Raw genomic sequence first — 22865 nt, 5'->3', positions numbered from 1 at the left:
CCAGCATAATTTAACTTTTTTTTTTGCCACTTCTTCTATGTCTTGAAGATAGAAAATACTTCCCTTTCAAGTTTCTTTTCATCAGTGGCAATAAAAAAGTCAGAAGGGGGCAAGGTCTGGCGAGCAGGGTGGGTGAGAAACTGTTGTCATTTTGTTTTTGGTCAAAAACTGTCTGTTGTCGTGGTGAAAAAGCTGATCTCCTGATTGCCACAATTCGGATCTTTTTCTCTCACTACTTTATTTAGAGGTAGTAATGGTGGTTAACTGTGGTACCCTGAGGGACAGAAGTGGGGATGACAACCCCCTCGATGTCGTAAAAACAAACTGACACTGCCTTGATGTGGGATCTCACTGTCTCGCTTTCTTACATCTTGGTGGTGAAGGCTGGGTTCTCCCTCAGTTTCTGAGCTATATCCGTAACACAACGACTCGTCACCTGTGATGACTCTTGCATCAAAATCTGGATCAATTTCTAATTGTTCTTTCAATTCCAGGCACATGTGCAAAGGACTGGTCATCAGAAATCACATGCAAGATGAATTTTGCTGCAACACATTTCATCTTCAGATCGCCAGTCAAATTCACGGTACGAACTCTAGGATATTTCAGTCATTTCCACCAATTCATCAACTGTTTTACAACAACCAAATACGACCACAATACACCGTTTTTCAATGTTTTCATCTCCGTAATTTGAGGGACGTCCAAGTTGTTATTCATTTTGAATTGACATCTGAACACTTTTAAAAAGATAAAATCACTCTTAAAACCTTACCTGCATCAAAGCTTCCAGCCCATAACAGGAAACAGAGCCTGATGTTAGCACACTGGTTTTTATTGCCTGCACTGAAAAATTGCCGAACATGTCGAACAGTGCTTACAAAAATAGTCACACTGGCCACAATAACATCTCCACAACCATGCCACTAGGGCGACTGCTCCGAAATGGCGTCTAATGAAGCAACCTAGTGGGAGAATTCAGAACTGATGTTCTACTGACAGGTGGAAAAATTTTCATTACATTTGGGTTCCCCACTCGTAGGTGGAAATGGCAGAAAGAAACAGCATTCTTGCCATTTACACTCTTGCATACCAAAATCTGTGGACTTCACTGCTTCTTGAAATACCGATAATTGTGAATGTACAGTTTGATTTTATATCGTGTATATTATAATGTCAAAGATGTGAGAACTTGTTGCTATCATTGTTCTTAAGGGGAGTTATAATGGAAAAATTTTATTTTCACATTTGCAGATTTGCAATTTTCTGAATAAAATGATATAAAAACTTCCTGGTAGACGAAAACTGTGTGCCGGACCGAGACTCGAGCTCGGGACCTTTGCCTTTCGCGGGCAAGTGCTCTACCAACTGAGCTACCCAAGCACGACTCACGCCCCGTCCTCATAGCTCCAATTCCACCAGTACTTCATTTCCTACCTTCCAAACTTCACAGAAGCTCTCCTGCGAGCTTCTGTGAAGTTTGGTAGGTAGGAGATGAGGTACTGGCAGAACTGAAACTGTGAGGACGGGGCGTGAATCGTGCTTGGGTAGCTCAGTTGGTAGAGCACTTGCCCGCGAAAGGCAAAGGTCCCGAGTTCGAGTCTCGGTCAGGCACACAGTTTTAATCTGCCAGGAAGTTTCATATCAGCGCACACTCCGCTGCAGAGTGAAAATCTCATTCTGGAAACATCCCCCAGGCTGTGGCTAAGCCATGTCTCCGCTATATCCTTTCTTTCAGGAGTGCTAGTTCTGCAAGGTTCGCAGGAGAGCTTCTGTAAAGTTTGGAAGGTAGGAGACGAGATACTGGCAGAAGTACAGCTGTGAGTACCGGGCGTGAGTCGTGCTTGGGTAGCTCAGTTGGTTGAGCACTTGCCCGCGAAAGGCAAAGGTCCCGAGCTCGAGTCTCGATCCGGCACACAGTTTTAGTCTGCCAGGAAGTTTCATATCAGCACACACTCTGGTGTGGAATGAAAATTTCATTCTAAAATGATATATATGTATCACTTATAAACTCACATGGGAAGTATTTTATTTTATTTTTTTAAGTATAATCTATACCAGTTGAAAATATTAAATTTTTTACGTACATTACTTCAAGATCTAATAAAATCGGTAATTTTTTATATAGAAGGCTGTGGATTGCTGTGTTATAAAGATTAAATTACATGTTTGTATCGGTAGAACTGTCCAAAACAGTATCATATCATTTCATAGTATAAGCATGCGTTTTATGTTGAAGTGCTGACATTTTTCTGAGGAAAAGTGACAAATAGATTGGTAAATCTCTCAAAAAGTAAAGTATGACGCCAAAACGAAGTGTTTTTAAGAAACGTGGGTTTCATGGTAATAGATTTTCTAATAAAGGGAAACACTGTGTTCAACATGTGGCGTGTGAAGTTACAGACAATGAAATACACTGGACTCTCACTAAACCGGTCATTCCTCGCACATATGGGTGCCAGATTAGTGGAAGTGCCAGATTGTTGAGAGTGTCTAAAATTTAGTTTAAACACATAGGGACTGTACTTTATCAAATCAAAAGATACATTCATTTTTACAGTCCTCGAGTGTGTACATGCATATTAGTATCACTCGACATTCACTATGAAACATGTCCCAAAGTTTTAGTTGTCACCATGATGATATGCAACGGTAGTATGCTTTTTCACACAATGACTTTACAAGCATTTCACAGGTCCTGCCATGTTTCTGGTTGTTGCATAATGTACTCCAGGATGACATCAGTTTCAGCACCAGCAGTTTGAGATATCTTCATGTTCTCTCCTCCTACGTCCTCCTCTTCATCAGTTTCATTGTAACTGTCCTGTGAGCTTATGCTTACCTCTTTTATGCTGAGTTTTAGTCATAACTAGTTGCTCGTCCAATACTGTTGCCAGCAACAATGGTTATCTGCCAAGAACCTCTGTTCAGTTTATATCTACAGTAAAAACTCGATTAACCGTCACTCTTTAAACCGTCAGTTTCTGTTAACCGTCACTGCTGTAACAGCATAATAACACTGTAATAACAGAATGCTCTAAGGTGCAGTGGCGCGTTTGCTTTGTTTATTTACTCTATTTTAGTGGGAAGTGAATGTACCCGCCTGCCGTAGAATGATACATAAAACATGAGCTTCAGTTGACGTGCTAACACATCTCCCCCTTTTCTTGTCTTCGTCTCACTTGTGAGTCAACAATCACCACTGGATCGGTTTCCCGTTGTGGTGAGAAGACTGTAATTGTCGCAGTGTATCTAGCGGGCTGTGCCGTGTTACGTGTTTTCCACTTGAATTGACTTGATAAAATGTCTGAAAAACGAAACATGTTGTTTTAGGACTTAATCAAAAACTTGAAATTATAAAACACTTAAGAAAGGGCGAAACTGCGACAAGTGTAGCGCTGATTTATGGTATTGGAAGAACAACAGTTAACGATATAAAACGTGACACTGATAAAATAGAACAACATGTGTCAACAATGCAGAGCATGGATGGAGATGTGCGAACAAGAAAGACAATGAAACCTGCAAAATATGATGAATTGGACACTGCAATGTACCAATGGTTTGTACAAGCAAGAAGTCAGGGGATTCCACTTTCAGGGCCTATAATAATGGCCAAGGCTATTGAAATGAACAACAAACTTTATGGTGACTCGTCTTTTAAAGCAAGTATCGGATGGCTCGACAAGTTTAAATTTCGTCATGGCATTCGCCAACTTGATATCAGTGGAGAAAAACTCAGCGCGGAAAGCTCTGTAATTGCCGAATTGCTGAATTGAATGTTGTTAGGGAGCAAGTTTACAATTGTGATGAAACTGGGCTTCATTGGAAGGCTTTACCACAAAAGACATTAGCATCACTCTCTGAAAAAGCTGCTCCAGGTTTCAAAGTACAAAAAGATCGCATCACTGCTATGGTTTGCGCAAATGCAACTGGCAATCATAGGCTACCCCTACTTGTGATTGTGAAATCAAGAAAACCTCGTGCATTCAAGAATTTGAATTTGAATGCTCTCCCTGCACAATACTACGCCCGAAGAGTGCTTGGATGGATCAATCAATTTTTTCTGACTGGTTTCACAAACAATTTGTACCTCAAGTTAGAGCACATTTGGCTGAAAAAAAGTTGCCACAAAAAGCGCTATTGCTATTAGACAATGCCCCAACGCACCCTACTTGTGAAATGAAAAGTGATGACGGCAACATAACATGTCTCTTCCTTCCAGCAAACACAACTTCACTTATACAGGCCACGGATCAGGGAATCATCGAAAAAAGGAAACGTCGTTATAGAAAAATATTTATCGAAAGTTTGCTCTCATCTGATGAATCAACATCTGTAAAACAGTTTTGGAGATCTTACGGTATTAAAGATGCCATTTTCAATGTTGCCAGTGCATGGAGTGATTTGTCAGTGTCAAATCTGAAGAACGGCTCGAATAAACTTTGGCCTCAACCTAGAGGTGAAGAATCGGAGCAACCTGAGTGTGTGACAGTTGAAGAGACAGTCAATTTGTGCAATAATTTACAAATCAGCACAAATTTGACATCAGAAGAAGTATCAGAGCAGTTAGAGTGTGACAAAGTGGGCGGGGGTTTTCAAATTTTGAGTGAAGACGAAATTGCTGCCAGCGTAAGTGCCACCAAAGAAGAAGAAGGGGCTGATGAAGACGAGTGTTCAAACCATGAAGAAAAACAAACTATTAGCCATTCAGAGGCCGAAACAAAGCTGTCCAAGTGTATAGAATGGTTTGAAAGTCAAGAAGAGGCTAATGCAATGCAGGCACTACTGCTCCGAAAAACACGAAATATTGCCGCGGTGAAAGCTCGAACATCAAAAAGGCAGAAGAAATTGACTATTTCCAAGCTAGATAAACTACTTCACCTGTAAGTTTATAGTACAGTACAGTACTGTACATTGCGTATTTTGCAACTTTTGTAACTACTGTACGAATGTTTTTATCATGTAACAAATAGTTTTATTTGCTATTACAATCGTGTTTAATTTGTTTTCGCTCCAAAATATTATTATATTACTGTGGGAGTGATATGTGTCTATACATAAAATAATTGACTGAGGTTATGTTTTGGAGGAATACAGTGTTTCTGTTATCCGTCTATTCACTCAACCGTCACGACCACGGACCCAAAGATGACGGTTAATCGAGTTTCCACTGTAATTTTGAGTTTCTGCTTGAGGTCTAGCATAATGTGTTTCCCTTTACAAGCCATGATAATGATCCGTAAGGAAAGCCACAATTTCAAAGTATACAGGAATGTTGAACATTATAATTAACTAACAACACTGTTGCAAATGAAATTTGCTGCACGGAGCGGCCATGCGGTTTGAGGTGCCATGTCACGGATTGCGCGGCCCCTCCCCTCCGGAGGTTCGAGTCCTCCCTCGGGCATTGGTGTGTGTGTTGTTCTTAACATAAGTTAGCTTAAGTAGTGTGTAAGTCTGGGGACCGATGATCTCAACAGTTTGGTCCCTTACGAATTCACACACACACACACACACACACACACACACACACACACACACACACACACAGATGAAATTTCATTATTGCAGGCGTCATTTCAGGTTGAACAACTAGAAATGGGAAATGTACCGTATTACTGAGAGGCCGGACTACTGAGGGCCATATCAGAGAGAGTTTAGTGTACAGGCAAACTCGTCAGTATCTAGAGAAACACCAATTAGGGCTTCAAAGATTAAAATAAAACGTTGTATACACAGTTTTCTCAAAACCAAAGTGATGTAAATGGTAGATTAGGTTATATTCTGACAGATTTACACATCCTAACAAGGGCGTTAGGTGAATGCGTGTGTTGTAAAATATGTGGAGGGCCTGTTAGTTTACATGAAGACAGTGAGGTATCAATTGGACTAGACAGGAAACTTATCATTAATTGTGCCAGTTGTAAATATACTCATTCATTAAGAAATTCTGATAAGTGTACAGGTAATTATTTTGAAGTAAATGTTAGATGGTTTTATGGCTTGAGAGCTATTGGCAAAGGACGCACTGCAGCAGAAACAATGTGTGCCGTGATGAATATGCCACTCCCACCTTGTAAAATCGCCAAGTATGCAGAATTTCTTGTAGCTGCTGTGGAATCTGTTGCATGTGAGTCAATGAAGTGTGCTGCAACCAAAGCTGTTGAAATAATTGATGGTATGACTGATATACCAGCAGTTTTTGATTACACTTGGCAGAAGCGCAGCTATAGTTGTAAGAATTCTGTTGCTGTGGTGATCAGTGTGGATACTGGAAAGGTAACAGACTTCCAGATTTTAACCAAACATTGTTATAAGTGTTAATCAGGGAATGAAGAATGGCATATTTGTGACACAAATTATGAAGGAGCAAGTGGTGGTACGGAGGACTCTGCAGTTACTGAAATTTCAATCTGTGAACGAAAGGGGAGTGTGTTACAAGAGTTCTTAGGTGAAAGAAACTCAAAAGCATATAACAGTGTAGTAGCTGCTCAGCCTTATGGTAAGAATATTATCACAAAACTGTAATGTGCCGGGCACCAGGCTGAGGAAGTCGAAACAAAGTTTGAGAGACAAGATACTTTCTAACGGTAAAACCATAAGCGGCAGGCTGAAAGACAAAATGACAGATGAACTGCCAGTACTATGGGATGGCCATTAGAAATAATACTGAGGATTTGTTGAAAATGAAGCAGACAGTATGGGTTACCTTCTTCCATGGACTGTCAACTGATGAAAAACCAGTACACCAACTTTACCCTCCTGGACCTGATTCATGGTTCGATTACTGCAATGCCCAGTACTCAAACTGTTCATACAGCCATAATCATTCAATTCCAGCAGCAGTTGTGGATATCATAAAACCTATTTACAGAGACTTGGCAAATCCTGAATTACTTAAGAAGTGTCTGCATGGTCAGACTCAAAATCCCAATGAGTCGTTCAATACTCTTATACGGACTCGCTTACCAAAAACTGTTTTTGTTGGAATCAAGACACTAAGGGCAGGGGGGGGGGGGGGCAGTTATGCTGTTATTGCTTTTAATGACAACAACATTGGTAGGGTGAAAGTGCTACAGCATATGGGAATTAATCCTGGAGCAAATTGCATCAGGAAACTCAAAAGGATGGACAAGGTTCACATTGATAAAGTAGAGTATGCAGCACAGTTGGCCACTAAGAAGTCCAGAAAGAAGAAAAACTTGGAAAAAGATCCGCAGGATGATATACAGTACGGTGCAGGGTGCTTCTGAGTGACGTAAAAAAAAAAAAAAAAACATATATTATGTGGGTTACAGTCTTTTGAAACTTTAGAAGCCGTTCCTGAAAATTTACATTTTCTGTTGCATTTTTCCCCAAAAGCTCTGAAACCATTTATAGCAGATTATTCTAATTTTCAGGGAGTAATAACATACATACAAAGTGGTCCATTGATGGTGACTGGGCCAAATATCTCACGAAATAAGCACCAAACGAAAAAACTACAAAGAACGAAACTCGTCTAGCTTGAAGGGGGAAACCAGATGGTGCTAGGGTTGGTCCACTAGATGGCGCTGCCATGTAAACGGATATCAACTGCATTTTCTTAAAAACAGGAACCCCAATTTTTAATTACATATTCGTGTAGTACGTAAAGAAATATGAATGTTTTAGTTGGACCACTTTTTTCGCTTTGTGATGGATGGCACTGTAATAGTCAAAAAGTATAAGTATGTGGTATCACGTAACATTCTGCCAGTGTGGACGGTATTTGCTTCGTGATACATTACCTGTGTTAAAATGTACCGTTTACCAATTGCGGAAAAGGTCGGTATCTTGTTGATGTATGGCTACTGTGATCAAAATGCCCAACGGGCGCGTGCTATGTATGCTGCTCAGCTTCCTGGATGACGTCATCCAAGCATCTGGACCTTTCACCTGATAGTTACTTTATTTAAGTAAACAGGAAGTGTTCAGCCACATGTGAAACGTCAACCACAACCTGCAACAAATGATGATGCCCGAGTAGGTGTTTAAGCTGCTGTCACGGCTAATCCACACATCAGTAGCAGACAAATTGCGTGAGAATCGGAAATCTCAAAAAGATCGGTGTTGAGAATACTACATCAATATCGATTGCACTCGTACCATATTGCTATGCACCAGGAATTGCATGGTGATGACTCTGAATGTCGTGTGTAGTTCAGCCACTGGGCACAAGAGAAATTACGGGACGATGACAGATTTTTTGAATGTGTTCTATTTAGCGAGGAAGCGTCATTCACCAATAGCGGTAACGTAAACCGGTGTAATATGCACTACTGGGCAATGGAAAATCCACGATGGCTGCGACAAGTGGAACATCAGCGACCTTGGCAGGTTAATGTATGGTGAAGCATTATGGAAGGAAGGATAATTGGCCCCCATTTTATCAATGGCAACCTAAATGGTGCAATGTATGCTGATTTTCTACGTAATGTTCTACCGATGTTACTACAAGATGTTTCACTGCATGACAGAATGGCGATGTACTTCCAACATGATGGGTGTCTGGCACATAGATCGCGTGCGGTTGAAGTGGTATTGAATAGCATATTTCATGACAGGTGGATTGGTCGTCGAAGCACCATACCGTGGGCTGTACATTCACTGGATCTGACATCCCCGGATTTCTTTCTGTGAGCAAAGTTGTAGGATATTTGCTACCGGGATCCACCGACAACGCCTGACAACATGCGTCAGCGCATTGTCAATGACGTGTGCGAACATTACAGAAGGCGAACTACTCGCTGTTGAGAGGAATGTCATTGCACGTATTGCCAAATGCATTGAGGTCGACGGACATCGTTTTGAGCATTTATTACATTAATCTGGTATTTACAGGTAATCACGCTATGATAAGTTCACAAAGGTACACGTCTCACATTGGAACAACCAAAATAAAATGTTGAAATGTACCTGCGTTCTGTATTTTAATTTAAAAAACCTATCTGTTACCAACTGTTTGTCTAAAATTGTGAGCCATATGATTGTGACTATTACAGTGCCATTTCTCACAAAGCGAAAAAAGTGGTCCAACTAAAACATTCATATTTCTTTACGTACTACATGAATCTGTAATAAAAAATGGAGGTTCCTATTTAAAAAAAAAAAAAAAAAAAGCAGCTGAATTCCGTTTGACCTATGACAGTGCCATCTAGCGGGTCAACCATAGTGCCGTCTGGTTTCCCCTTTCAAGCTAGACAAGTTTCGTTCTTTGTAGTTTTTTCATTTGACACTTATTTCATGAGATACTTGGCCCGGTCATGATCAATGGACCACCCTGTATACTGAGTCTATTGAATTAAAAGAACAACACAATATTAGTTTCAGTTCTCTGAGACTGCAGACGTGTGTGCAAGTTGAGTTTGTGTGTGTGTGTGTGTGTGTGTGTGTGTGTGTGTGTGCACGCGCGCGTGTGTGTGTGCTGCTGACAAAGGCCTTAATGGCCGAAAGCTATAACTGTGTGAATCTTTTTGTTGTGCCTATCAAGACTCAGCATCTCCGCTATATGGTGAGTAGCAACTTTCCTTCTCTGGTAGTGTTACATGCAATCCTGGATTTTCCATTGTTTGAAGAACATAATGTTATGTATAATGAAAATTATTTTGGATGATGTACAAAAAAAGCACACAAAATTTTCTTTGTGTAATTGCAAAATTGTATTTCCGAAAGCAGTGGCAGAAATGTAATTATTTTAGTTCAGTAAAGTTAAAACATACAGTTTGTCCTGTAAAAGTTTCATGTCAATGGCTACAGTGGTTCCTGAAATGCAGGGAAGCCAAGTCATTAAATTTAGCATTGTCAGGATAGGCCGTTCCAACTCCCCTTAAGCCTATTGCACACGGTAACATATTTTAATTATAATATGATTTTCTCCTTGAAAAATGTTACACTGTCAATAATAGGGGTGGGGGGAACTGCTCACTTTAGACAAAAACAATTTTTATATTATTGGTGAATAATTTAGTCAAGACTACCCTTTGTAACTCACCCATTTTTATTGTTGTTTTCTTTTTATACATACTGCTTGCAAAATGTTGGTTGGTTGGTTGGTTTAAAGGCGGGAGAAGGGACTAAGCTACGAGGTCATCAGTCCCTTGTTCCTAATAAAACAATGCCACAAGTGTGAGAATAAAACGGACGAAACATATAACACAAAATGGAACGAAAGGAAAAGCCACAAGAACGAAGGGAAGGCAACGAACACTAAAAGGAACAGAAGGACAGAAAAATAACAGAGAGACGTTAGAAACAGAAGAGAGTAAAACATGAAAGCAGATAACAGTGGCTGACCAACCACGAGAAAAAGCCAGCCACTCTGCAACACATTTAAAACCTCCACCCTAAAAGCACTAGGGTGGCGAACACAGAGGAACAAAGGACACGCGCTAAAACCTAAATAGAAGCATAAACCCACTCTCTCGGAAAAAACGTAAAACTAAAGCTGCTAAGGAGGCACTGCCACCCAACACTGAAGGCAGGGTGCTGGGAAAGTTAAAAGTCTGACGCAAAGTGGCTAAAAGTGGGCAGTCCGGCAAGAGGTGGACGACTGTCATTTGGGAGCCACAGCGACACAGAGGTGGGTCCTCACGACGGAGTAGGTAATCACGCGTTTGCCACGTATGACCAATGTGGAGCCGGCAGAAAACAACTGATTCCCTGCGAGAGGCCTGCATGGAAGACATCCACACATTCATAGTCTCCTTAATGACACACAGTTTGTTGTTTGTGCTGTTATGCCATTCCGTCTCCCCAAGCTGGAAAACCCTGTGGTGTAAGGAAGAATGCAGGTCAGCTTCAAAGTGCCTATCTCCAGAAGTGGTTTCCACGTCGCCTGTTTGGCCAGCCTGTCGCCAAGTTCATTGCCGGGGATTCCGACGTGTCCTGGGGTCCACACAAATATCATGGAACGACAGCGGGACTTTTCCAGGGAATAGATGGACTCCTGAATAGACACTACCACAGGGTGGCGAGGGTAGCACTGGTCGATAGCTTGTCGGCTGCTCACTGAGTCAGTACACAGGAGAAATGACTCGTCAGGGCACGAGCGGATGTACTCGAGAGCAAGAGATATGGCCATCAGCTCTGCAGTGAAAACACTGCAGCCAACTGGCAAGGAGTGCTGCTCAATATGTCCTCCATTAACATACGCGAAGCCTACGTACGTGACCATCAGTCATCGAGCCGTCGGTGTAAACCATTTCAGAGCCCCGGAACACGTCAAGAATCGAGAGGAAGTGACAGCTGAGAGCAGCAGGGTTAACGGAGTCTTTAGGGCCGTGCGAAAGGTCCAGAGGAAGCTGAGGCTGTGGCCAAGGTGTACACCGTGGAGGCGTACGTGAATGGACCGGAAGTAGAAGTGGTAAAGTGAAGGACTCCAGTTCGGAGAGAAGGAACCGCACGCGAACCGCAATCGTTAGCGCAGATCTGGGCCACCGATACGGGAGATGGACTGCCGTGGGCGGGAAAAGGAGACGGTAATTCGGATGCTCAGGAAAACTACGAATGTGTGCCGTGTAACTGGCGAGCAGTTGCGCACGTCTGATCTGCAGTGGAGGGACACCAGCCTCCACCAGTACGCCAGTCACCAGACTCGTCCTAAAAGTTCCTGTCGCTAATCGAACCCCACAGTGGTGCACACGGCTGAGTAAATGCAATGTTGAATGCACTGCCAAACCATAAACCACACTCCTATAGTAAGTTTGGGATTGGAGAAGGGCTCTGTAGAGCTGCAGCAGCGTACAGCGATCTGCACCCCAATAGGTGTTGCTCAGGCAACGGAGGGCACTGAGGTGCTGCCAGCACTTCTGCTTAAGCTGACGAAGATGGGGGAGCCAAGTCAATCGAGCGTCGAAAACCAGTCCTAGGAACTGATATGTCTCCACTACAGTGAGTGGATCGTGATTAACGTAAAGTGTGGTTTCCGGATGAACGTTACGACGCTGACAGAAGTGCACGACACAAGACTTTGCGGCTGAAAACTGGAAGCCGTGGGCTAGAGCCCATGACTGCACCTTGTGGATGGCTCCCTGGAGGCGCCGCTCAGCAACAACAGTACAGCAGAAGTTGTCTGCATACAGAGAAGGTGAGATGGAGGGCCGACAGCTGCTGCTAGTCCGTTAATGGCCACTAAAATTTGAGAGACACTCAATACAGAGCCCTGCGGGACTCCATTCTCCTGGATATGAATGGAACTATGGGAGTCACCAACTTGGACACGGAAAGTACGGAGCGACAGGAAGTTTTGGATAAAAATCGAGAGTGGTCCCCGGAGACCCCACTCGTACAATGTGGCAAGGATATGATGTCGCCAAGTCGTGTCGTATGCTTTACGTAAGTCAAAAAAGATAGCAATCAGGTGTTGGTGTCTAGAAAAGGCTGTTCGCATGGCAGACTCGATGGACACAAGATTATCAGTGGTAGAGCGACCCTGGCGGAAGCTGCCCTGAGCCAGCAAGCCACGTGACTCCAGGACCCAAACCAACTGCCGTCATACCACACATTCCAGCAGCTTACAAAGAACATTGGTGAGGTTGATGGGCCGATAGCTATCCACATAAAGTGGGTTTTTACCGCGTCTGAGCAACGAAACAATGGTGCTCTCCCGCCATTGCGATGGAAAGACACCATCGCACCAGATCCGGCTGAAAATGACGGGAAGATGTCACTTGCAGTCAGATGAGAGATGGTTAATCATCTGGCTGTGGATGCGATCAGGCCCAGGAGGTGTGTCGGGGCAATGTTCAAGGGCACTGAGGAGCTCGCACTCTGTAAATGGGCACTTCAGCGTGTAGTGAATGAGAGGACATACCCTTTCAGCTGCTGTTTGAGTGTGCGAAAGGCTGGTGGGTGATTCTCCGATGCAGAGGCTTGAGCAAAGGGCTCAGCAAAGTACTCGGCAATCGCGTTTGCGTCGTTACATAACTCACCATTTATGGTAACACCGGGGACAGCTGTTGGGGCCTGGTGCCCGAAAAGACATTTGATCTTTGCCCAGACTTGGGAAAGTGATGTGTGGCACCCAATGGTGGAGATGTTTCTCTCCCAACACTCCTCCTTTCGTTGTTTGATAAGGTAGTGAACACAGGTGCGGAGCCGTTTAAAGGCTATGAGGGGCTCCAGGGGAGGGGGCTTATGCCACTGTAGAGCTCGTCGACGCTCCTCAATTGCTTCTGAGACTTCAGGTGACCACCAAGGGACTGCCTTACGCCTCGGACACCCTAAAGAGCAAGGGATCGCGTTTTCTGCTGCAGAAACAATTTTGCTAGTCACCTGCTCAACCATCACAGCGATCGTACCGTGTGGGGGAGATTCAGCGGTGACAGCAGAGGTGAAAGATCCCCAGTCCGCCATGTTCAAAGCCCATCTGGGCAGGCGTCTGTGTGCTTGATGCTGGGGCAGTGACAGGAAGATGGGGAACTGTTCACTACCACACAGGTCGTCATGTGCTCTCAAATGGATAGATGGGAGACGTCCTGGGCTGCAAATTGATAAATCGATGGCCGAAATGTGTCGCGGCCCCAGTATTTAAGAGGCAGAGGTCAAATTGCGACAGTAAAGTTTCGACATCTCTGCCTCGGCCAGTAAGCGTGGTACCACCCCGCAAGGGGTTATGGGCACTAAAATCTCCCAGAAGTAGGAAAGGTTTAGGGAGTTGATCAATCAGTGCAGACAATACATTCAGGGGTACTGCACCATCTGGAGGAAGATATACATTGCAGACAGTTATTTCCTGTGTTGTCCTTATTCTGACAGCCGCAGCTTCAAGAGGGGTTTGAAGGGGCACACATGTTCACTACAGATCGAGTTTGGGACATAAACGCAAACTCCCCCCTGACACTCGATTGTAGTCGTAACGGTTCCTGTAATATCCCTTATAGCCACGGAGGGCAGGGGTCCGCATTGCTGAGAACCAGGTTTCCTGGAGGGCCATGCAGATAGCAGGTGTAAAGCTTAACAGTTGCTGTAGCTCAGCCAGGCGGTGGAAAAAACCGCCGCAATTCCACTGGAAGATGACATCGTGGGACTGGGAAGGCATGGAACATTCAGTGAGGCAGTTTATGCCTCAGAGTCACCTGCTGCCACCGATTTATTGCCTGAGCAGTCTATATCCATTGTGTCTGAGGGTCTAGTTAGATCTAGGTCCTCAGCGAACCCCACCCCATCCTCAGCCACATTGCTTGCAGGTAACAGTGGTGTGGGTGCCACCGCAATTTCCTTGGTCTTAAGAGTTTTATTTTTGGATTTCTCTCGCTGCTCGTTGGGTTTCCCTGGCTGGGAGGACTTCACTGGCTCAGTCTCCGGGACTGAGGATGAGCGCGAAGCCCTACAGCCAGCTGCTCTTCAGCCACTGGCGGGTGTCGTTTTTCCCACTAGAAGAAACCTGGAAAGGGAGTGACCCAAGGGACTCCTTCCTAGCAAGAGAAGCTGAATAAGACTTACACTTCTCTGGCTTAGAAGTGGGGACGGATGTCCCCAATGTTTGTGGGGGGAGGGGGAGGGGAGGAGGGGAGGGGGGGCAGGGGGGGGGGGGCAGGGGGGGGTGCAGGGGTGGGGGGGTTGCTGCTCCCAAAGTAGGTGGTGCAGGAGCAATAGGGAGGGAAATGCCCCCCCACCGCCATGGGGGCAGGTGTAGTCTTTCGGCTCTGAGAGGTGACCTTGGTTGGTGAAGCTGATGGTGCCAGAACTGTTATAGCAGCGACTTAAGACGATGTCATACGCACAAAATGCAGGTATTCGAATTTTCTCTTAGCCTCAGTGTAGGTCAGTCTTTCCACGATTTTTCTTTCTTTCTGGAGAAACCTGCAGTCAGGTGAACAAGGCGAATGGTGCACTTTGCAGTTGACACAGATGGGAGGCGGGGAACATAGAGTATTGGGAGTGATGGGTGTCCGCAATCTCGGCATGTGACGCTGGAAGTACAGTGGGAAGACATATGGCTGAACTTCCAAGGCCGAGATGAAGGCACCGGTGGCAACCCGATTATACTTCGGACCCCGGTGGACATGCCGGACGAAATGTACACCTCTCCGCTCTAAATTGGCATGCTGCTCATCGCCGACTGCAAAAAAAGGTCTCTGTGAAATATGATACCCTGGACTGTATTTAAGCTCTTATGGGGTGTGATGGTTACAGAAACATCCCCCAACTTAAGCGAGTAACTCCCGTAACTGGGCAGAGGATGCTGTTTTGATCAAAACTGACCCAGATATCATTTTGGACGAACCCTCCACCTGCCCGAACTTGTCCTCTAAATGCTGAACAAAAAACTAAGGCTTCATCGTCACGAAAGATTCCCCATCAGCTTTCGAACATACAAGGTACCGGGGTGAATAAGATCTGCTACCATCCTTAGCCTGACGTTCCTCCCACGGTGTGGCCGCAAGGGAGGGGAACGATTTGGGGTCGTACTTCTGTGCATTGAATTGAGCCCGTGATCGCTTAGAGACTGCTGGTGTTTCACCACCAGCAAGAGATGACGGACTACGCTTCATCGCGTGTCATCCTCCCTGATGCCACCCACTCCGACCAGGGGCTCTCCCCACGGGCGCCATCCAGCCGCAGCAAAGGCCATCTGGCAGGATGGCCACTGCCGGGAGTTCCGATACCCCAGTGAGGGATGGGCATCTACCCTTTGGTACACGCGGGGAGTTAACGGCGCAGGCATCAGCAGAACGATCCATTTGTGTACAGGAGCCTACAACCAACAGGGTGCATGGCGCCCCCAACACAACTGACTGGCTACTGTGCCGGATATCAGGTGCAAACAAGTCCACGGTCATCGTCGATGCAGAAATCGACACTGCATAGTGCACGGTGGAAAACGCACCCGGGAAGGTGTCCTCGCCCGAGAGATGGAGAATGCAATGTGATGACGAGCAACTGGGCTAAAGATCTCAATGCGCAATGGACACGATGCATCTTGTAAGGTGCCCTTTCCCAATTGGCTCGCTCTTTGGGGAAATTTTGAAGAATGGAGGTAAAACCCTCCAGGGGACCATCACATAAAGGCCGAAACTTGTGAAACTCCTTTTAGTCGCCTCGTACAACAGGCAGGAATACCTCGGGCCTATTCTAACCCCCAGACCCACGGGGTGGGGGTGGGGGGTCGCAAAATGTTCTCCTTAACTACATACACTTATATCTCACTAGATGACAGAAAAAAATGTCACATTCAGGTTTTTTCATTCTTTTAAAGTGAGTGGCTCCACCCACCTGGTATTGATGTTGTAACACATACTCTTCATGTGAAATATGGTAAATTGCGACAAAAGGACATCAATTAAAGCATACAAATACAGCTACATTAGGGTCTAACTTGTGAGGCAGCTATAAAAGCATCGAGGACCCTGCAATATCTCATACGCCTCCGCTCTTGATGGCAGGAATGGATTGGTTATTAGGTACTCAGTTTGTCACTGACATAATTTTTTTATGAAGAAATTTTTATCCCTGGCTTTCTCTGGGTGGGAGGGACTTTTTGACTGGTGGAGAGGGTGTGGTGGGGATGGGTGAGGTTGTCTCACCTAAATTATTCACCACTAATCCCTATGTTTAAAGCAAGTGGCTGCACCGCCTTTGTACCATCAATATAAGTAATTTTTGGGAAGAAGTAGAGTTCCAATAAAAATATATTTTAACATCATATGTAACTTGCAAATTTTCAGGCAAATGAAGTACTTCACTGAACTGCCATTTCTAGTAAGCTGTGCTACATCTATTTACTAAGTACTGATGCAAGCAAATTATTACTGTCACATTGAAAGTGGGCGTGACAAAGTTATATTTGGGGATGTGGTGGGGGGCTGAAAGTAACAGAAAGTAACAAGTTGGCCATAAGCAGAACCAAACTCTAATTCTGCACCTGCTTCAAGGGTATGTACTGTAATGTAATAGAATGAGATCCCCAATACTAGTGCACAACGCATCCTTTTTGTATACTTCACAATACGTAATATCTTTCATTGTGCCATTTTATATCTACCTTTGTGCTAATTCCTACCACAGTTATTATCCATTGTCTAGTGCTATTTAGAATAACTAAATTCATTTAAATAACAAGTTTGTTACACTATTTCATTTATGAAGTTATGGCAGTTTGGAATTTCATGTATGCAACATCCGTAATTTATTAAAAAATTAATGTCTAATCATACAAGGGACACACTTTTGTAAAATTAATTAATGGAAAGTTCTATAAAACTACTATGTAATGTTATGAGGCATTACTAAAACTAAATACTTCAGTACATAACAATATTTAACATGTTCATAAAATAATTGGTTCTACCAAATAATATAACTTCAGCATTGACATATTTGGAAATGACAGCACTTAAAATAATTAAGCACATTAGCATCAATTTGCATATTTATATAGAAATTGTTAGATTTATTTTACAAAATTCAGTACAAAAAATTACTTAACAAAACTATTACTTGAAAACATACTTATATCTACATCTACATGGATACTCTGCAAATCACATTTAAGTGCCCAGCAGAGGGTTCATCACAATTCTCTATTATTCCCATCTCATATAGTGTGCGAGCTCTGATTTCCCTTATTTTATCGTGGTGATCATTTCTCCCTATGTAGGTCGGTGTCAACAAAATATTTTCGCATTCAAAGGAGAAAGTTGGTGATTGGAATTTCGTGAGAAGATTCCGTCGTAACGAAAAACACCTTCCTTTTAATGATGTCCAAGCCCAAATCCTGTATCATTTCTGTAACACTCTCTCCCATATTTCACAATAATACAAAACGTGCTGCCTCTCACTGAACTTTTTCGATGTACTCTGTCAGTCCTATCTAGTAAGGATCCCACACCGCACAGCAGTATTCTAAAAGAGGACGGACAAGCGTAGTGTAGGCAGTCTCCTTAGTAGGTATGTTACATTTTCTAAGTGTCCTGCCAATAAAAGGCAGTCTTTGGTTAGCCTTCCCCCAACATTTTCTATGTGTTCCTTCCAATTTAAGTTGTTCATAATTGTAATACCTAGGTATTTAGTTGAATTTACGGCTTTTAAATTAAGACTGATTTATCTTGTAACTGAATCTCTTCTTGCTCTTGGTGTCATATGCAAAATTATTTGCATTAATCTAAAAAGCAGATTCAAATAATACCCAAGTTTATTAATGATAATGTCATAATCTTCTATAAGTAACTGAATGGCTTTTTGGGTATTCACTAATAAGAGTCGAACTTTGAGGCAGCGGACATGCTATTCAGTTTCATAAAAAAAGGATAACTTTAAAATGAGCTGATTCATTACTTTCCGTTACACAAAATCCTCAAAATCAAACAAGGATATGAATCACTCCAAGGTATAGACGGGACTTCTACAGCAGAAGTAATTAATGTTTAAATACGTCTGATAATTCTCAAAACCTCTTATTCAATCAGATGAGTATCAGAGTATTAGTAACTCTTTCCCACTCCAAAGTTCAATTTATCATTTTGCAAGAACTACAATATCAGACTGTGGATACTGGAAATAATTAAATTTAATTAGATGAAATTATTGATGTAATGCTGGAGGTCCACATTTTGAAGAATACCCCTCATAAATTTTTCTTCTGGCCACAGCCCTGATACTCGAGGATACTCACAGTATGCAGAAGACGGAGCCGTGGCTGAGCCCGGGCACGATTTGCTGGTGCGATGACACGCAAGACTGCGGCGTCCGTAACTCCATCGTCAGCGTGCAGTTATCGGCCTGCACCACACTCAGGGATTCCTGCACAGAACAATTTACCCTTCACTACGACCATTGCTTCAGTCCTTATAGTGTAGCAACCAATACTTCCAACTAGGGAAGTAGTTGATACCATGTGGCAAGTATGGAAATGTTTCATAACGACTGCTAACATTTTGTCATTCATTATTCAATGTGATGTGAAAGTACACATTATCAGGCTCAGAAGTATATATTATTAATATTATTATTATTATTATTTAAAACTTGTGATATGAATTAATCACTCTGGAAAACTGTTTGATAATGTATTCAAACTGTATTTCGATAGCAACCACTGTAAAATGTTAAATACCTAAACAAGCTTTTTTTTTTTTAAAAAAAAAAAAAAAAAAAAAAAAAAAAAAAAAAAAAAAAAAAAAAAAAGGTTCAAATGGCTCTGAGCACAATGGGACTTAACATCTATGATCATCAGTCACCTAGAACTTAGAACTACTTAAACCTAACTAACCTAAGGACATCACACAACACCCAGTCATCATGAGGCAGAGAAAATCCCTGACCCCGCCGGGAATCGAACCCGGGAAAAAAACAAGCTTCTGTCAAAATTTTAGAGATCATCATTACATTATTAAACTACAATTCAAGATCAATCAAAAGAAATAGTTAATAGAATATCATTTTTAAATTCATGTTCTGAAAATGCACACCAACCAACATCTTAATTACACTACTGGCCATTAAAATTGCTACACTACAAAGAGGACGTGCTACAGACGCGAAATTTAACCGACAGGAAGAAGATGCTGTGATATGCAAATGATTAGCTTTTCAGAGCATTCACACAAGGTTGGCGCCAGTGGCGACACCTGCAACGCGCTGACGTGAGGGAAGTTTCTCACCGATTTCTCATACACAAACAGCAGTTGACCGGCATTGCCTGGTGAAATGTTATTGTGATGCCTAGTGTAAGGAGGAGAAACGCGTACTATCACGTTTCCGACTTCGATAAAGGTAGGATTGTAGCCAATCGCGATCGCGGTTTATCGTATCGCGACATTGCTGCTCGCGTTGGTCGAGATCCAATGACTGTTAGCAGAATATGGAATCAGTGGGTTCATGAGGGTAATACGGAATGCCGTGCTGGATCCCAACGGCCTCGTATCACTAGCAGTCGAGATGACAGCCATCTTATCCATACGGCTGTAACGGATCGTGCAGCCACGTCTCGATCCCTGAGTCAACAAATGGGGACGTCTGCAAGACGACAACCATCTGCACAAACAGTTCGACGACGTTTGCAGCAGCATGGACTATCAGCAAGGAGACTGTGGCTGCGGTTACCCTTGACACTGCATCACAGACAGGAGCTCTTTCAAGGCTTCCAGCAGGCTGAACTATTTATGTCTATGGAAAATGACAATACAGGGTGTACACAAAGTACGGAATCACTTTCAATTATTTCTTGCACAAGACTCAAACATTGTACAGATATCATACATAATGTCATTTTGAAAAGAAACCCTGAAAGTTTATTTTCGCGTATACCGCCACAGCATAGTTTGGTAATTTGCCGATAGTCAGCGCTAGTCGCAAACATGGTGAGTTCAGGTGCAGAGTGAGCTTTCTGTGAGTTGGAGTTCGACAAACACAAGTGTGCTACATCTATTCGACAGATCTTTAGAACCAAGTATGGTAAGAAGCCACCAACAAGGAAGGTCATTAACCACTGGTACGATAAATTCGTTACGACGGGTTGCTCGTGACCGGTAAAGAGAAATGGACATCCCAGTGTGAGTGAAGTGAATGTGGAGCACGTATGAGAGACATTTGTAAGGAGTGCAAAGAAATTGGTGCTTCGTGGATCCCGTGAACTCGAAATGGTTCCGACGACAGCGTGGAAAGTTCTGCAACAAAAGCTGTCTATGAAACCATTCAAATTGGAGCTAGTGCAGAAGATCAATGACAATGACAAAGACGAGCGTTCTGAGTTTTGTCTGCAGTTGCAGCAACTGAATGAAGATGGTGATGGCATTGTTGATCGCTTGATTTTAAGCGATTAAGCCACTTTTCACACTAACAGGAGAGTGAACAGGCACAGTTGTCGAATCTGGCATACAAAGCATCCACAGAAATGCATTGAATTTGAGTGAGATTCCCCAAACGTAAATGTTTTTTTTTGTGCCTTGTCATGTCAAAAACTGTACGGGCCATTCTTCTTTGGCGAGAGCACTGTCGCTGGATATTCATACTTGGACATGTTGCAGTAATGGCTGATGCCTCAAATGCAATCGGAATCTCCATTCATCTTTCAGAAAGGTGGGGATCCACCCCATTTTCATCGTGAAGTTCATGGGTACCTGAACAAGGAGCTGCCGCATCAGCCGTGCTACAGAAGGGGACAGCTGTTTCACGAAATGGGCCCCCCGATCACCAGATCTCACTCCGGGTGACTCCTTTCTGTGGGGACACATTAAAGATCCAGTGTATGTACTGTCTCTACCACGTGATGTAGCAGAGCTCCGGGAGAGAATACGGGAAGCTTTAGTTGTTTTCTCAGGCAGTGTGACTTCAGATTTCTTTTTTTTTTTTTTTTTTGGGTTGTGGAAATGTAAATTAAAACTTGATACAGACATGCAAAAAAATTTACATAAATAATTCTGATCAATCTCTAGAAATAAAATTGCACTGTACTGATTTGCGGGGAGAGGGGTGGGGGTTTGGACATGCGCGCACGCGCCGCCACACACACACACAGACAGAGAGAGAGAGAGAGGAGGGGGGGGGGGGGGGGAGAGGGAGAGAGATGCTAGGTGTTGGGGGACGGGGAAGCCATCCATAAGGGCCCTATAAAATCCTTCAGCATTTCCTTGGCATCCATCCATCGTCCAATGGCAATCTTTTCCTGTAAGCTATGGCACCATCAATGAACAATCTTATAGCCTCGCTGATCTTATGCGATAAAACATTTATGCAAATAAGGTAAGGAAATTTATGCAAGTCTATAAATAATTTAGGAGTACAGGAGAAACCCACCAAATATTAGAGGCATTAAGTTGTTGACAGGCACATGGAAAAGAATGAAATCTTTGCTTTTGGACAGATGGAAACACACAAGTGTGTGTGTGTGTGTGTGTGTGTGTGTGTGTGTGTGTGTTCCGTCCGCCCAAAACTAAAGATTTCATTTTTTGCTGGCCTGTTGAGAACTCAGAGGTTCCACGAGAGTGTGCTGGAAATTAATGCCCTCGAATTTTTTATTCTGTTCTCACTAGATGTTCAAATGTGTGTGAATGACTAAGGGACCAAACTGCTGAGGTCATCAGTCCCTACACTTACACACCACTTAAAACTAACTTATGCTAAGGATAACACACACACACACACACACACACACACACACACACACACACACACACACACGAGGGAGGACTTGAACCTCCGGTGAGAGGGGCGGTGCAATACATGACATGGCACCTCAAACTGCGCAGCTACTCTGCGTGGCTTTCTGGTCTCAATATCGACTGAGGTATTGTATGTCATGCATATTACTCAGTCAGCTTCCCTGCTCCGTTGACGGAAGTTACAACCCTCTGCTGTTAGAGGGATCCGAATTGTAGCGTGGAACATGGTGTTGTGTAACGTAACTATTACTGTTTACTGTGAGACCCTCAGAAAACTCAAAATACAAATTCAAGGAGTTCGTCTATACATTGAGCACCCTCTCCTTCACAATGATACAGCCAGACCACAAACGAGCACTGTGACACCTGCAACAACCCGACACCTGGGGTTCATTGTCGTCGATCTTCCTCCATACAGGCCCGACTTGACCACATCTGATTTTCATCTGATAGTGATGAACAGGTGCAAGCAGATATGAGGTTGTGGCTCCGTCAATTAAGTCAAACATCCTACAGTGATGATATCAACAGACTAGTATCTTGCTGGGAGAAATTTGTTTCTCACCATGGTGACTATGTCGAGAAATAAAAATGTAGATATGAGGAACAAAGATGTACAACATTAATAAAGTTTGAGTTTTCATACAGAAAATTCAGAGGCATTACTTTTTGACACACCTCAGTGAGTTGTCTCCTTTACTCCTAAACTTTTTAGGAATAGTTTTGCTGTATACACAAGTC

General features: G+C 43.3%; 1 protein-coding gene across 2 annotated transcripts in view; it reads right to left on the bottom strand.

Moving 5' to 3' along the window:
- LOC124720037 (cation-dependent mannose-6-phosphate receptor-like) overlaps positions 1-22865 on the bottom strand; it is an 81476-nt gene that overhangs the window by 12735 nt on the left and 45876 nt on the right. For both annotated transcript variants that reach the window (XM_047245292.1, XM_047245291.1), the window contains one exon: positions 18638-18765. In XM_047245292.1, the coding sequence (XP_047101248.1) occupies positions 18638-18765 (128 nt within the window). The remainder of the gene's footprint in view (positions 1-18637; positions 18766-22865) is intronic.

The sequence above is a fragment of the Schistocerca piceifrons genome, chromosome 11 (genome assembly GCF_021461385.2).
Source record: "Schistocerca piceifrons isolate TAMUIC-IGC-003096 chromosome 11, iqSchPice1.1, whole genome shotgun sequence".
Lineage (NCBI taxonomy): Eukaryota > Metazoa > Arthropoda > Insecta > Orthoptera > Acrididae > Schistocerca > Schistocerca piceifrons.
This window is presented reverse-complemented; position numbering and strand designations above follow the sequence as displayed.